This window comes from Eucalyptus grandis, chromosome 7 (genome assembly GCF_016545825.1).
Source record: "Eucalyptus grandis isolate ANBG69807.140 chromosome 7, ASM1654582v1, whole genome shotgun sequence".
In the NCBI taxonomy this organism is placed as follows: domain Eukaryota; kingdom Viridiplantae; phylum Streptophyta; class Magnoliopsida; order Myrtales; family Myrtaceae; genus Eucalyptus; species Eucalyptus grandis.
The window spans coordinates 56,411,790-56,425,736 of record NC_052618.1 but is presented as its reverse complement, the minus strand read 5'-3'; the positions used below and the strand labels follow the sequence as shown (position 1 = coordinate 56,425,736).

Here is a 13,947-nt window from a genome sequence, read left to right as displayed (position 1 = left end):
CCATTCTCGCCGACGAGCTCTCTCTCCATTCTCGACTTCGACGCCCTGCCGACGACGCCGCCTCCGCCCCCAACGCCCTCTCGCGACTCCGACGCCCCCGACTCAAGCCGGTTGCCTCCGACGCCGACGACTCCGCCTCCGCCTCCGCCTCCACAGGTTGCCAGCGACGCCCCCGACTCCGACGCCCTTTCCAGTGAACCGCGACCCCGACGCCCTCCGCTGCTCGCCTCTCCGTCGCCCCCGACTCCGACGCCGACGCCGACGCGGACGCAACCTCCGCCTCCGCCGCTGACGCTTCTGCCTCCGCCTCCGCCCCCGACGCCGACGCCCCTTCGCCTCCCTCTCGCGACCTCCGCCTTCGTCCGTGTCTGTTCTAACAGTATTATTACTTACTGATGTGGAGGGAGGAGCATTGTGGGGTGAAATTTTGAAGATTTTGTTGCTTTCTTTTCATTTTGAGAAGAATATAGTTTTTACAACTACATGAGAGGTACCGTTCATACTATTTCAAGTGTTGCAGATTCATTATGCATCTTGATTGCTTTTTCACACTTTTTAATGGATTGGATGTTCACTAGCAAATGGTTGTCAACTACTACTTTGTTCCATCGATGCAGAGTGATTAAGGCTGCAAAGAATGTCTCGGGACCAACATTATCTAACCTCCAGCTTGCTGAAGAAGAGATTATTCTTGATATAGATGGCACTGTTCCTCTGCAACCTGTATTGCAGCACATTGGTATCTCAGCTTGGCCTGGTGAGTTCTATCCTGACAATCGAGTTGTGGGAATTTATCTTAGGTTGGGTTCCCTGGTTGATTGTGTGGATCATCATCTGTTAGCTGGTGGGAAATCAATTCCTGGAATGATGATTTGACTGTATCGTAGCTGCTGGAGTTTGATAATCATGGACCTTTTATGTGCAAGATTACTTCTAACTGCAGATTGAATTCTTCAGCCTTGGAAACTTTTGCTTCTCATCCGTAGCTTCCATTTGTTATGGGCAGAGCAAATTGAATTTGAATTTGCCAAATGAAATATATGTCCCACACACACTTCAGCTTTAAGATGATTTCATCCAAATATCTTATAATTTGCAGTAAAGTCAGGATTTAGGAAATGACAGAGGTAATAAGTGGGCAATTTTTATTTATTTATTTAATTTGGTGATTTTGTTCCGATATAGTAGTTATGGATTTTGAAACATAGGTTAAGGTGCAGCTCTACTGGCAATGTTGCTTCAAACTTCATATGGTGAATTCAAGGTGGGGGCCTAGATTTTAGGGCTGGTTTGCCTTAACTACCACAAACTCTGGCTAAACATCTCATGCATTGTTAGGACAGACACTAGCTTGTCAGTTTTAGAGACATGTCCAAGATTACTGCTCTTAAAAGAATATAATAAAATTCTGATGATAGTTTCGCTTGTTAACATTCAATTTTCAAAGCCATATGTGGATTGCCAATATTTGTGTTATGTGTGATTATCTAGGCTGCTTCAAGACTTCTCCACCATGAGTATCAGTTGCTGCATGACCAGCCTGCAAGATACCATACCCATGGACGGATTGCCCAAACTCACTATCTTGATGTCCTGGTGGATGGGCGAACTACCAGAGTGTCATCTATTCATGGAAGTAAGAAGCTGCCTAGTGTTGATGGTGTTCGAGGTCACCGACTGCAAGTATGCCGTGTCTCGCAAGAAGATAGAGAGTGAAACAGTGTTTTATCCCCTCTGAGAGATGATCATTCCCTTCAGCCGAGAGAGTCTTTGTTAACATTCAAATGGATGCTCACCAAGGAACCCATCCATTTATCGGTCAAGAAGATTCTTCTACGCTGCCTGACAGGACAATTTTGCATAATACTTCTGACCTGCGTGTCAAGAGAAAACGCAAGGTAATTCTGATGCTTCTGAGAGCAGAGTATTGTCATCACTTTTTGATATAGCTTTATGGTGACCAAAAATGTCATTTTGTTGCAGATTGAAGAAGCCCAGATCGCTAGGGAAGTTGAAGCTAATGAAAACCGAATTCTTAAAGCACTAGAGAAAGAAAATATTTTAGGAGAAAGGTTTTCATTTATCACTTAAGGATTGTGAGCTTTGTGGAGAAAACTTTGGCATGTACTGATATCCTGTATTTTTCTATTGCAGGCTGAGGAACGAATGAGGAAAGAGATGGAAAGATTTGATCGTGAAAGAAGGAAGGAAGAAGAAAGGTTGATGCGTGAACAGCAGAGAGAGGATGAGAGATTGCTACGTGAGCGAAGGCGAGAATCAGAGCGACGGGAGAAGTATTTACAGAAAGAATCTATTAAGGTAAGTATTTGAGCTTGATATTGCATTTTCACTAGTTAGTTTCTTTTGCTTTATTTGATTGGTTAAGCAGCATCTCTTCTTTTCTCTTTTCTTTACCAACTTCCTGGTTTTTTGTTTGGAAGGTGGAGAAAAAGAGACAAAAAGAAGAGCTTCGTTGAAAAAGAAGCAGAGAGACGAAAAGCTGCAGTGGAGAAGGCCACTGCTGGCAGAATTGCCAAGGAATCCATGGAGCTTATGGAGGATGAACAGCTGGAGCTGATGGAATTGGCCGCTGCAAGCAAGGGGTTGCCTCCAATTGTTAATCTCGATCATGCCACTATGCAGAACCTTGAGTTGTTCCGAGGTAGCTTTTTTATAGCGATTACTGTTAAGACCAGTTTCACTCCATTGATTCATTGATTGTGTGATATTGTTGTTTTAACTAGGATTCTATGGTAGCTAAGACAAGCTTTTAAATTCTTATGCTCTGTTTTTATCGTGTACCTTAAATTCAGTAGAAAGGAAATAGGGGCCGATCCTTTCTAGAAAATTTACTGGTGTTCCATTGTTGTCAAGAATAATTCTAGATATACTAAAATTATACAAACCATCATACTAAATGATGTTAACATTGGATATATGAATAAGTCACCATCTTGTGATTTGAATCTACTCCTGTCATGACCAATTTAATTCATGTCACATAATTTAGTGTACCCATTTTGACACATTCTTGGTATACCTACATCAGTCATCTACCAATTTATGTGAAAGTAAGCTTTGCTTTATTAGCTTTGCTTTAACTTGTGCATATATCTTGTGGGATCACTTTAGCTTGCTTATACTGAGTCATTGGTTTAGATGCAATGAAGATTTGGACTTGATATTATGCCTAGATGTTTATCACAAGTTTGCTAGTATCATTGTACAGTTATCATACAGTACTTTAACATCAATACATTTCTTCTCATCTTTATGCAATGTCATGTTTTCTTTAGGCTGAGTTGAAAGAGGACATCACTGCAGAAGAGTCATTTGAAACTAAGAAGTGTAAACTTGTGGAACTGGGAATTGCTCTGCTTGCTGACCCAGAGTCTAATATTAAACTGTTAAAAGAAATGCTGCAGATGTGCAATGATCACAATCATGCTATCGTTAAGCTTGGGCTTCTATCTTTGTTAGCTGTGTTCAAAGACATCATTCCTGGGTATGTTGCCGAGTTTATTTTGATGTGATCTTTACAGTTACGTCTACTCTCCATGTGTTACCTTGGCACTGTTGTGATGTTTTCCTTTGTTGTGATATTATAGCTACCGCATTAGACTTCCTACTGAGAAGGAGCTGGTGATGAAAGTTTCAAAGGATGTCAAGAAGATGCGGTATTATGAATCGACACTTCTGTCTGCATACAAGGTTTTACTTGATTTTCTTGTGATTGTTGAATGAAGTGCACTCACCAGAAATGGGACAAAAAACACTACAAATCTTGGTTTACACATTCCTGTTTTAGTTAGTTTAATGTTGATTAAGAATTTGTTTCAATCCAATTTTATCTACTCTGAGCTATTTCAAAATTTATTTAACAGGCCTACCTGCAGAAGTTGATGGTTTTAGAAAAAGTCTCCTTGTATCAACATGCGGTGGTTCGCTGCATCTGTACTTTGCTAGATGCTGTTCCTCATTTCAATTATTGCGAGAGCTTGGTTGAAGTTGTTGTCAGAAACATAAGTTCCTCGGATAAAGTCATAAGGTTTAGCCATATATTTTTAACTTCTCATTATTCTTCTTAGAGTTTGCAATAAAAATAAGACTTTTGGTTGACTAGATGAGGAGAATGGTTGAATAATTGAGAACTTCGAAGAATAGTCTTTTGTTAATGTGGTCATTTGGGTGCAGAATTCTATTCTCATTTTGTGAATGGCTTGGGTGTTTCTGTGGCAGATGAACTCATAAGATCACCAATGTTGTTTTATCTATGAATATAAGTTGTTGCTTGCTTTTGGTTTAAGTTCCCTGCCCAAACAAAAGGGAAATAGATGAAGCATCGCTTAGCAATCATTTAGAGATGCAATGGCTTATGTTTGTGGTTATGTAAATCTGTGAGCATGTGTGCATGTGCCCTTGTATGAAGTCACGCATGCAATGTAGTATGATCTTTTTTATGTTAAAAGTCTGAAAAATAGTAGATAACATTCTATTTATTGTACCTTTTTACTTTTTGGTACGGACTACAAGAAAAGGAGCTAGTCCTTAAAGAGTCAAGTGCTATGATGACACGTGATAGACAATTCTACTTCTAGTTTTCTGGTCATATTCCTTGAGCATTTCTTCGCATGTATATTTTTCCCTTTTCCTCTCTACTCTTCTCTTGAATAAAAGATGTGAATGTATATCATCAGGAAACTTTGTTGTGACACGATTAAGTCACTCTTTACAAATGAGGGTAAACACAGTGGTGAAGTGACTGGAGCAGCTGCTCGATTGATTGCAAATTATGTGAAAGCTCATAATTGTCAGATGCATCCTGACTCGATTCAAGCATGTTCTCTTTTTGGTCAAATATCCACGTATGTTTAATAGGTCACTATTTTGAACTTTTGCGTTTCAATTACTTTGTTATTTTGTTTAACCCCTCCCATCCTCTCTCTCTCTCTCTCTCTCTCTCTGTTGTAACTATCAAAATGCTTTTTCAGGTACTTATATCTCTGTCATTTGACGAGGACCTTCATAGATCTGAAGCACCAGATAAGGATAAAAAAGTTAAAAAGAAGAATTATAAGAAAGGAAACCGACCAGAGGAATCAAGCCATCCACAACTGAATGATAGAAAGAAATCTAGGCAAGAAAATTTTCTCACCTGATTGACTTGGATTATATTGGAGATCTCATGAATTACCTTAAAAAGCTTGCATGTTCTGATGGAAAATCGGACAGTTCAGGAAAATGCATGACCATCTCGGAAAGACTTCGTTGTTGCATCATTGCTTTTAAAGTAATGAGGAACAATCTCGATGCTTTGAACGTTGATTTGCAAGATTTTTTTGTTCAGCTATACAACCTCATACTTGAATACAGGCCTGGAAGGTTAGCACTTCTATGTTGGGTGCTCAGTACCTTGCTGTCAAGTTTGTTTTTTGAGGTCATGTGCTCATGCACTTTCAGTTACCTGATTTTATTATAAACCATATCTCTAAATGCAGATGACTTTGTTCGGAGATGAAATAGTGATCTATTTCTCATGACCACAACACTTTTAACTGTAATTAATATCTGATGTCTGAAGCAGAGATCATATCCTTGCTGTCAACCTGGTTTTATGGACTCATCTGCTCATGCACTTTCATTCACATGATTTTCTTTATAACCGCAGTCCTAGATGTTTGGCAATGACAGAGAAAGTCATGCAAGCACTGGTGACTTTGTTATAATGAACAAACCAGATTGGCAATAGTGTCTTCCTCCCTTTGTATGGTTACTCATTGATATCTGATGTCTCAAGCAGAGATTGGGGTGAGGGCGGGTTTGGGTCGACCAGGTGTGATGCCCATATGCTAGGCTTCGGTTGCAACTTTGTTCTCTGTAAGTTTGTTTTCATTGGGGAGATGTTGTGCCTGGGATGCACGCCGGTCTGGTAGGAGCATTTTCTTGGTGAGAAATTTTGTCAAACAATTGGTGGGTAAATATTTGCTAATTGCTATGTGTTCAGGCACGCTTTTGAAGTATTTCCTTGTGCTCAGCCTGTCTCTTTATACTTATGATGGGAATATGGCGAAAGCAGTTCAAGGCCATAGGCGGTTCGAGAATTTCAAGAAGACAATTAATCCAGACAAGTAACTATTATCCTGTTCCTACTCTTTTCAGTTTGTCTGATTTGTTTTATTTTTCTCCCCATTTTGATATTTGGTTTTGTTTCTGTCCTGATATGGATCATCGACAGGCATCTCATCTTCATCTCCTCTTTGTGCATGCAGGATGAATTTTGTTAAACTGGTTGATGAACTAGATGAGGGGAAGATTTCTTGGAAGAAATTCAGTTCCAAAGTGAAGAAACTTCACAAGGATCGAACAGGAGCTCCGTATTTGAGGGAGTCCGGGGAATTCCCAAAACTAGAGGAAAGTTTTTATGCAAATCCGCTCCCTGGGTGCATTTGCGAATCAACAAAGAGAAGGAAGTAAGGCTAAAAGGAGAAGTGTCTCCTTTCTCCGTGATGCAATTTTGGGTGCATAAGAGATGAATGCATGCTGTCAAGGTTCAAGAAATCTTGTCAGCCGAAGATGCCACGGCTAAATCAGAAAGTTCCTTGGCCTAGTGCTCAGGTTGGCCGGTATTACATTAGCGTCACTGAGCTGCTGAATTTAAGGCCGCTCAAGGGATTCTGGTGGATAATTTATTCAGAAGAAAATTTACAGAATACCATTGAAAGAAAGATTATGACCCCATGGTGGCAAAAAAAAGAAACAAAATGTATGAGACTTTTCTGCTTAGGGGATTGGAGAAATCCCATGAAGTGAAATTATAGTGAATTCGATTGTGTGGCACAGAAGACCTTGTAATACTTAAAATTACACAAAATGAAAGATCTCCCTTCTTTATCTTTATCTGTAATTTTTCACTTTGGGTTGTCAAAATCTGGTTTAGTTACATCCTATATTCGAATGCAAGGCTGTTATTTCACTCATAGTTCTTGTACCACGCGTATCAACAATATTAGGTTTCAGGTTATATATATATGAAGTTGGCACGGAACAGGCGAATGCCATGCATACTTTGAAGCATAGATACAGGACACGAGAAATGACTTGAATAGCTGGAGTAGTTTCTTGCTAGACTAACAGTTTTATATCTCTGCTACGGTCTCAATGACCACTAGCATCAACTCCTGGAGAATTCTGGTGTTAGAACGAGATTGCGGTCAGCAAATACTTTTCGTATTCAATGCCAACTCGTGATTATGTTACTGAACATTACAAGTTTTGAGAGGGAAGATTTTCAAAGTACGGGAGTACCCGAAAAAGGAGGAACTTGAACCTCTGTAGAAATCATTCTTACTATGCTGCCAGAGAATTCCCTCAAACCTTCGTACACAAGCAAGGGCTTCTCTTGCAAGTCCCTCAAACGTCATGAATGGACAAACTTCTTTCTACATAAGGATCACAAAATTCACTGCATGCTCTAAAACTGCACTAAATGACATTGGGAGACCAAGATTTTTCTTGTTTGATGTACAGAATTTACACCAAATCAACATAGATAAACACACTGAAGACAAGGCGATGAACTGAATCGAGATATCTCATTCACAAACAACGAAAAGAAGGTCGCCAACAAATCTCAATCTAGATATCCAAAAGAAAGGGGGGAAAGGGAAACAAGAAAACAATGGATAAACAACCCTCCCCCCCCACGACAATTGAAGAATGGATTCGACAAGTTCATTAAGCGGCACAAGCTCCTCTTTGTTGATCAACCGAAATTCCTGCATCAAATTAAAGCCAATCAAGACTTGCCATCACAAGCCTTTTTGTACTAGACTCTTGTTGTAAAGCTGATAACCTAACTAAACTACTGCTTGTGACTCATTAATATAGTAATTGAAAGTGTTTCCTTGACCCATACTTATTAAGAATGGCTGTAATTGAGTTCACTTGGTGTAATACCCGTAAGCAATTTTGTAACATCCAGTACAGTAAAGACAAAGGAAAACATTAATCAGGGCTTATTTACAAGTGACTTGGCAATGATGAGCTTCGTAGGTGAAGGCTTGGTTAGATACGGCAAGGAGCTTCCTGTTAATTGCTGCAAATGCTCTGGGCTTTGGAGGTCTACTGCAATCTTTAGATTCACATCCCAGCAATTGCCTCTCATTGTCGTAGATCACCATCTTGTCCTGCATCAATATGTCTGCAAAACCAACAAACGAGGGTAGATATGAAAACTAAATGAAATAAATCTGCTTTGCACAATAGTGCAGAACATCTGAATGGATATGATCTCTGAGGACATTTTATGTTGTCTAATCATATATCTTCGATGATTTCCTTCCTCTTCAAATTTTCCATGACAATGTCTTGGGTGCACAACTAAATTTGCAATAAAAATGCCACCATATGGAAGACTCTTACCTCCAATCACATTCATAATTTCTGTCCAGTAGGTTTCCCTGCATAAAGGAGCTCTGCGGTCCCAGGAGAATAGTGCTTTCTGAGATACACATAACAAAGTTCAATTTTAGTATATGAGAGATGAGAGATATCGAGATGGTGAGAAAATGGAGGAACAGAGAATTTACGAGTAATCATGAGACATAGGCATCCATGTGATGCGGGAGGAGTCATAAAGATCATCACCGAAGAAGAGAAATCCACCACCACGTGTACTCAAGCAGTGGCCTAGTACCCACCAAACCTCGACTACTTAGCTGTGATACGATGCTGGACCTACCCTTACCGAGCCCAAGCACTCCATCTAAGAAAGGATTGGACGGACCAGGTATCTGATCATATCCACATCTGTAGAGGAACTATCACCACATAAGAAATGGTTACAAAGGTAAAATTCTCTGACATTAATGAAGAATTTCCAGTCTGGCCAAAAGAAAGCATGGTATCATAAAATGCTGAGTTGGTATAGTCAGTAAGCCTGGCCAAACATAATTGGGAGAGCATGTGAATTCACCTACCCAAGGGTGACACAAGGACTAAGAACCCTGCTGTTGTTGTAGGACCTGAAAGAAACGACATCCTTTACAATTACACCAAGAGAAGAGCCGCCATCTGATACTCCACCTCGTAGTCACATTGCTCTGGGTGGTCACATCTGTAGTCGCCTGAATGCAGGGACGCACAAATTGGGTCCCTGCAGATTACTAGGTCCTTGTTGGGTCGATAAAGCGGATGTGGCGTCTGCAATAAGAAAATGATGGGAAGTTATTAGCACTTATCACCCTGCATAACATCATAAGACCCTTCGAAACAAACATCTGAGCAAAGTTTTAGGATTATCAACAAAAATTCATAGAGACGACGACACCAACCCGAAAGTCAAAGACACCTTGCCTCTGCTCAGATCACCTCTGAAAGAAGAAGAAGAGGAGTAGGAGGACGACGATACACACCAGCTCAACACAATTATCAGCAATGCGACCAAACCCACTTTCTCTTTCCCCATTCTTCCTGCCTCTCTCTCCCTCTCTCTGTATTACAACTGACGAATAAGCAAGAACAATATGTTCTTGGCGAAACTCAAACCTGTCCCTGTTCTTGTCCGATTATTCAGACACAGCAGCAGAAAGACCAGGTCGAGGGCAATTATAGGACCGGTTTCTTGCATGATGGAGCGAATGATTGGCGAGGATTTATGCTGATGTCTGTAATAATTGAGGAACCATTTTCTCCAGGAAATCCACGCTCCTACCTTAACTCGATATTCAATGGTAAACAGCTTTCGTTGGTTGTCAAACTTGGACTCGCAAATGAACAATCAGCCACCAAGTGACATGCCTCTACAACTTTGTAAACTCCCAGTACTAAGTTGCATTTTCTGTTTAGTGACTGATATCATAACAATGCATGTAAAGCCTCCAAATTGCACTTTCACAATGCATAATTGACCAAAAATTCTATACTGTTCCGATCAAAATTATTGGTCAATGTAGCTTTACTGGTCCTATTGAGCCAATGATTTCATTTTGTGATAAGCACTTAGCAAATAGGAAAAAAAAAATAGTGGCTTGTATTTATCACTTTGTTTCACTGGATCGACAAAATTGAATGCAAAGTGACAGCACGAGTTCACAGCAAGCGCTCTTTCAGAAACAGAAAAGACAAAACATCCGCACTATTTGAACATAGGCGATTAACTAATCCAACATCATCAGAAAAACCAAAAAAACTCTCCCATTCAAACATTTAGAAGTGCCTACAACCACAGTCTTCAGACTTGAATGTCTCGACAATATGGAAAGGAACTCATCAGCGCAAAGATCCATACATAAACATCAAACGTGAGAGGTTACAGTAGTGCATCAAACGAACAATGATTAGATAGTAAGTAAAATACAACTATCAAATAAAATTGGTGATGACAGGAGTAGATTCAAATCACAAGATGGTGACATGAATTAAATTGGTGATGACAGGATTAGATTCAATTCACAAGATGGTGACTCATTCATATATCCAATGTTAACATCATTTAGTATGATGGTAATTGTATAACTTTAGTATATCTAGAATTATTCTTGACAACAATGGAACACCGGTAAATTTTCTAGAAAGGATCAGGCCCTATGTCCTTTCTACTGAATTTAAGGTACACGATAAAAACAGAGCATAGGAATTTAAAAGCTTCTCTTAGCTGCCATAGAATCCTAGTCAAAACAACAATATCACACAATCAATGAATCAATGGAGTGAAACTGGTCTTAACAGTAATCGCTATAAAAAACCTACCTCTGAACAACTCAAGGTTCTGCATAGTGACATGATCGAGATTAACGATTGAAGCCAACCCCTTGCTTGCAGTGGCCAATTCCATCAGCTCCAGCGGTTCATCCTCCATAAGCTCCATGGATTCCTTGGCAATTCTGCCAGCAGTGGCCTTCTCCACTGCAGCTTTTCGTCTCTCTGCTTCTTTTTCTCGACGAAGCTCTTCTTTTGTCTCTTTTTCTCCGCCTTCCAAACAAAAAACCAGAGAAGTTGGTAAAGAAAAGAGAAAAGAAGAGGTGCTGCTTAACCAATCAAATAAAGCAAAAGAAACTAACTAGTGAAAATGCAATATCAAGCTCAAATACTTACCTTAATAGATTCTTTCTGTAAATACTTCTCCCGTCGCTCTGATTCTCGCCTTTGCTCACGTAGCAATCTCTCATCCTCTCTCTGCTGTTCACGCATCAACCTTTCTTCTTCCTTCCTTCTTTCACGATCAAATCTTTCCATCTCTTTCCTCATTCGTTCCTCAGCCTGCAATAGAAAAATACAGGATATCAGTACATGCCAAAGTTTTCTCCACAAAGTTCACATATCCTTAAGTGATAAATGAAAACCTTTCTCCTCAAAATATTTTCTTTCTCTAGTGCTTTGCGAATTCGGTTTTCATTAACTTCAACTTCCCTTGCGATCTGGGCTTCTTCAATCTGCAACAAAATGACATTTTTGGTCACCCTAAATCTATATCAAAAAGTGATGACAATACTCTGCTCTCAGAAGCATCAGAATTACCTTGCGTTTTCTCTTGACATGCAGGTCAGAAGTGTCATGCAAAATTGTGCTGTCAGGCATGAGATTTCACAAGCCTAGTTGTCTTCCCGGAAGATAATTCAGCCAGGACCACTTGATGGAAGCAGCAAGGCACTTGACACTCCGAAGTGACCGCATGGCGTGAGTGACTTGAAAGGAAACCAAAGGGCTCACAATATAAGAAATCAACCGCACAGGTTCTACAAAACCAAGTCTTTTTTAGTGAGGGAAAAGCACTTTTTGTTGCTTCCCCTCTCACCCCTGAATTTTCATTTGCAGATATAGTGGGCAATCAAAGCCCAAAGTGTCGTAACACGGGAAAATGACAGATCCTAAATACACAAAACTTCCTTAGCCAACAAACGACGTGCACTTCTTTGATTTTCACAACAGAACCTATTTGCTTTCCCTCTCCGTTTCTGGCTATAGAATCTAACCTACTGTATCAAACCTGTCACGGCAGAGACAAGATTACAGGAACAGACAAGCTTACGCAATAGCACATTACCACAAAATTTGCTTGGCTAAGAAAAGCATAAGAACCACAGAAGGTGGAACAAGCACTTGGAATGTTTTAATGTTTTAGAACAAGCGCTTCGTACAATCAGCTGCACCACAGCAGCATGGCATTCTTTTCACCTTTCCATCAGGGCCAAAAACACTATCAAGCGCATAGCCATAGTCATACGTAAGCTCCTACAGACGAAATAACTGGGAGTCAGTCATGCTGAGAAGAACCAGAACAAACCCGCTTAAAAGATGTCAGTTCCTCAAAATTAGCGAGAACCAGCGGTCCACACTTTCAACAAATCTATCAGCAAAAGTTTACTAAAATAAAAGCAGTCAGTTTCATGAATACGCAAGGCTTTCAGACTAGCAGCTATGTGCATGCACCTATATCTCGTAAGCGCACACATAAGTACAGACAGAGAGAGCTACAACTTGACACAGTGCTGCTGAATATATTTAATTAAGTCTATAGCTACCAAGCGAAGAGTGCATCACAAGAGAAAAATGAATTACCTGCAATGGTGGTATGTTATCAGCTGCAAATAGAACCACCCTAGCCAGCTTAATGTCTTGGTGGGAACTTAATACACATTGGACAAATAGATTGGGCTCGCAGCTATGATTGATAAACCTGGCAATGTTTCCAGCTGAACCAGCATCAATGCAGAACTCTGGGACCTCAGATTTCTGTTCATCATGCTTTTCCACCTGATCAGCTGTCCCAGAGGATGCATCTCGTGACCTCCTCTGATCATGGATGAGAAATATGAGAAACATGAAGTCACATTTCGGCTGTTCTTGACAGAAAAATGCATTTGACAGTGACTTCGAGTTAGCTTTCACACAGTTACATGCTTTTCCTTTTTTCAACTTTCAGTCTAAGAAGACAATACTACAAAGCAGTGTATAGATCTTGGATAACTCTTGTTAAAATTTGAGAAACGGCCAGATGCCAATAGAAGAGAACAGCATTCAGGAAGTATATTCGATTGGTGAACATGGGAATTTCGCCTCGGAGTCGCGAGAGGGCGTCGGGGGCAGAGGCGGAGGCGGAGGCGGCGTCGTCGGCGTCGGAGGCAACCGGCTTCAGCCGGGGGCGTCGGAGTCGCGAGAGGGCGTCGGGGGCGGAGGCGGCGTCGGAGGCGTCGGAGGCAACCGGCTTCAGTCGGGGGCGTCGGAGTCGCGAGAGGGCGTTGGGGGCGGAGGCGGAGGCGAGGTCGTCGGCGGGGCGTCGGAGTCGAGAATGGAGAGAGAGAGCTCGTCGGCGATAATGGAGAGAGAGAGCAGAGGAGGGGGAGAGAAGCAGCTTTCGTAAAGACTTTTGTTCTCCTCCGCAACGGAACGGAACGGAGAACGGGGGAGAGAGAGAGAGGAGAGAGAGGACGAATTCGACAGGGGGCGCAGGCGTCGCAGAGGAGAGCAGAGCAGGGAGCGTCAGAGCGGTGGGCCCCACACGCGGCCCGCGCGAATTTTGAACGCCTGACGCCCTCGCCAACGTGGCGCCACGTGTCGACCGCTGAGTGGTTTAACCCACCGCCTACGTGGAGGGTTAAACCCACTGGAGAAACGGAGGGGAGGAGAGAGAGTAAAGGTAAGAGAGACGGAGCGTTAACGGAGAGAGGGGGGCAGAAATTTTGCTGTTTCAACTGACAGGTGGGCCCGGATTTGTTACGTGTCGATCATTGTATGGTTTAATGTATCATCCTACCTGGCATATTAAACACACCTAATATTTTCTCGTCGGTGAATGCCCTGTTTCTTCGAAGTTGCTCATTGCTCCACATCCATTCAAGAAAGACGAGTCCTAATTGCGTTCTTTCTTTCTTTTTTAGGGGGCCATAAGTATTCAATGCATTAAAAAATGGTCAAAATAGGTTGAGAATGCAATACGTACAGCAAAAT

General features: G+C 41.3%; 4 protein-coding genes and 1 long non-coding RNA gene across 8 annotated transcripts; 3 read left to right on the top strand and 2 right to left on the bottom strand.

Annotated features, from left to right (window-relative positions):
• Window positions 1-284: 284 nt before the first annotated feature.
• LOC108960531 (homeobox-DDT domain protein RLT2-like) lies at window positions 285-2,477 on the top strand. The gene is made up of 4 exons (XM_039318092.1): window positions 285-757; window positions 1,492-1,898; window positions 2,155-2,319; window positions 2,442-2,477. The coding sequence occupies exons 2-4, from the start codon at window positions 1,785-1,787 to the stop codon at window positions 2,475-2,477; spliced, it is 315 nt and encodes a 104-aa protein (XP_039174026.1). The 5' UTR covers window positions 285-757; window positions 1,492-1,784.
• Window positions 2,478-2,480: 3 nt separating this feature from the next.
• On the top strand, window positions 2,481-6,891 carry LOC104453775 (nucleolar complex protein 3 homolog). The gene is made up of 7 exons (XM_039318090.1): window positions 2,481-2,685; window positions 3,297-3,505; window positions 3,609-3,711; window positions 3,885-4,048; window positions 4,698-4,865; window positions 4,992-6,128; window positions 6,270-6,891. The coding sequence occupies exons 1-6, from the start codon at window positions 2,545-2,547 to the stop codon at window positions 5,116-5,118; spliced, it is 912 nt and encodes a 303-aa protein (XP_039174024.1). The 5' UTR covers window positions 2,481-2,544; the 3' UTR covers window positions 5,119-6,128; window positions 6,270-6,891.
• Window positions 6,892-7,469: 578 nt separating this feature from the next.
• On the bottom strand, window positions 7,470-11,606 carry LOC104436777. 4 transcript variants are annotated; one of them, XR_005553208.1, is made up of 9 exons: window positions 11,518-11,606; window positions 11,343-11,432; window positions 11,095-11,259; window positions 10,750-10,971; window positions 8,979-9,201; window positions 8,589-8,808; window positions 8,422-8,500; window positions 8,024-8,200; window positions 7,470-7,775 (listed from the first exon to the last, which is right to left on the bottom strand). It is a non-coding gene; the product is annotated as an uncharacterized LOC104436777 (long non-coding RNA). The 4 variants fall into 4 exon arrangements; XR_005553209.1 differs by lacking the exon at window positions 7,470-7,775 and having other exon boundaries at window positions 7,831-8,200; window positions 9,333-10,971; XR_005553210.1 differs by lacking the exon at window positions 7,470-7,775 and having other exon boundaries at window positions 7,837-8,200; window positions 8,589-8,819.
• Window positions 11,607-11,713: 107 nt separating this feature from the next.
• Window positions 11,714-13,219, bottom strand: LOC104452409 (histone-lysine N-methyltransferase, H3 lysine-9 specific SUVH4). The gene is made up of 2 exons (XM_018859648.2): window positions 12,559-13,219; window positions 11,714-12,231 (listed from the first exon to the last, which is right to left on the bottom strand). The coding sequence occupies exons 1-2, from the start codon at window positions 12,820-12,822 to the stop codon at window positions 12,118-12,120; spliced, it is 378 nt and encodes a 125-aa protein (XP_018715193.2). The 5' UTR covers window positions 12,823-13,219; the 3' UTR covers window positions 11,714-12,117.
• LOC120296240 (glycine-rich protein 23-like) lies at window positions 12,995-13,360 on the top strand. The gene has a single exon (XM_039317963.1). It carries the CDS (start codon window positions 12,995-12,997, stop codon window positions 13,358-13,360), a length of 366 nt encoding a protein of 121 aa, XP_039173897.1.
• Window positions 13,361-13,947: the final 587 nt, after the last annotated feature.

Coding starts and splice junctions, on each gene's coding strand:
- LOC108960531 (XM_039318092.1), top strand. CDS start 1,785: ATGGATGCTCACCAAGGAACCCATCCATTTATCGGTCAAGAAGATTCT. Junction 1,899..2,154: donor GTGTCAAGAGAAAACGCAAG/GTAATTCTGATG, acceptor TTTCTATTGCAG/GCTGAGGAACGAATGAGGAA. Junction 2,320..2,441: donor TACAGAAAGAATCTATTAAG/GTAAGTATTTGA, acceptor TTTGTTTGGAAG/GTGGAGAAAAAGAGACAAAA.
- LOC104453775 (XM_039318090.1), top strand. CDS start 2,545: ATGGAGCTTATGGAGGATGAACAGCTGGAGCTGATGGAATTGGCCGCT. Junction 2,686..3,296: donor GCTTTTTTATAGCGATTACT/GTTAAGACCAGT, acceptor TGTTTTCTTTAG/GCTGAGTTGAAAGAGGACAT. Junction 3,506..3,608: donor TTCAAAGACATCATTCCTGG/GTATGTTGCCGA, acceptor GTGATATTATAG/CTACCGCATTAGACTTCCTA.
- LOC104452409 (XM_018859648.2), bottom strand. CDS start 12,822: ATGTTTCTCATATTTCTCATCCATGATCAGAGGAGGTCACGAGATGCA. Junction 12,232..12,558: donor ATAACATACCACCATTGCAG/GTAATTCATTTT, acceptor TTTCGTCTGTAG/GAGCTTACGTATGACTATGG.
- LOC120296240 (XM_039317963.1), top strand. CDS start 12,995: ATGCCAATAGAAGAGAACAGCATTCAGGAAGTATATTCGATTGGTGAA.